Source organism: Amphimedon queenslandica, unplaced genomic scaffold (genome assembly GCF_000090795.2).
Source record: "Amphimedon queenslandica unplaced genomic scaffold, v1.1 AMPQUscaffold_541_Cont27440, whole genome shotgun sequence".
Lineage (NCBI taxonomy): Eukaryota > Metazoa > Porifera > Demospongiae > Haplosclerida > Niphatidae > Amphimedon > Amphimedon queenslandica.
The window spans coordinates 1-1,002 of NW_003559107.1; the positions used below are offsets into that span (position 1 = coordinate 1).

The 1,002-nt window shown below is 35.0% G+C and overlaps 1 protein-coding gene across 1 annotated transcript; it reads right to left on the reverse strand.

The window, feature by feature from the left end:
* Window positions 1–11: 11 nt before the first annotated feature.
* On the reverse strand, window positions 12–884 carry LOC105316384 (fibulin-5-like; the record flags this gene model as incomplete). The annotated part of the gene is made up of 5 exons (XM_011411224.1): window positions 815–884; window positions 644–769; window positions 304–417; window positions 138–260; window positions 12–83 (listed from the first exon to the last, which is right to left on the reverse strand). Coding segments are annotated over exons 1-5 (505 nt in total), but the record flags the coding sequence as incomplete, so codon positions are not given.
* Window positions 885–1,002: the final 118 nt, after the last annotated feature.

Here is a 1,002-nt window from a genome sequence, read left to right on the forward strand (position 1 = left end):
TTTGCAATTACACTTATATGAACCCACAGTATTATTGCAAATCTGATCACAAAGAACTAAACTGTGTGAGCATTCATCATCATCTGAAATTAAAATCAGTAAAACATAGAATTGATACTACTTGTGTAAGCTCTAACCTATGCAAGTGTGATTGTCACTTATAAGAGTATACCCAGTATAGCAACTACAGTAGTAGCTACTATCAGTATTAGTGCATTGTTGATTGCAGTTATCAGTATCAAGTTCACATTCATCAATATCTACATAAAAGTAATGATAATTATCCTTAAATAAAAAATATACCTGAACAGAAAATGCTTCCATTGTAGCCAGGATTACAAGTACAGTAGTAGCTTCCATTTGTATTAGTACAAACATGTTGACAACCTCCATTGTTAGTAAGACACTCATTAATATCTATAAATTATAATTTACAGTGAAACCTGTCCTAAAGGTCACCTGAATAATGAGGCCACCTCTCTATTACAGCCATAAGCCAAAATCCCGTACTAAATGGCTGTATTACAGAGGGTGATCTGTAATGCAGCCACCTGCATAATCAGGCCATTTAAAACTGGCCCAAGGGTGACCAGATTAAGCAGGTTTCACTGTGTGTTGAATATCTCTATAGGTAAAAACATACCAGTACAGTCTGTAGTGCTACCATCAATGAAACCATATCCATCATAACATTCACAATTAAAACTTCCAGGAGTATTAATGCAGGTTTGAGAACAGCCACCATTATTATCCTCACACTCATTGATGTCTGTAAATAAATCAATGTCATGTGCATTGTACTAATGTATTATACCAGAGCAATTCTCAGCAGCAACTGTCAAATTATAATACCCAATCTTACAGCTACAGTAGTAACTACCCATAGTGTTGGTACAGGTTTGATTACAGCCTCCATTATTGTAATTGCACTCATTAATATCTAGGACAGTACATGCATAAATGCACTATCACTGAATCAACAAACCTGAGCAATTGTGTTCA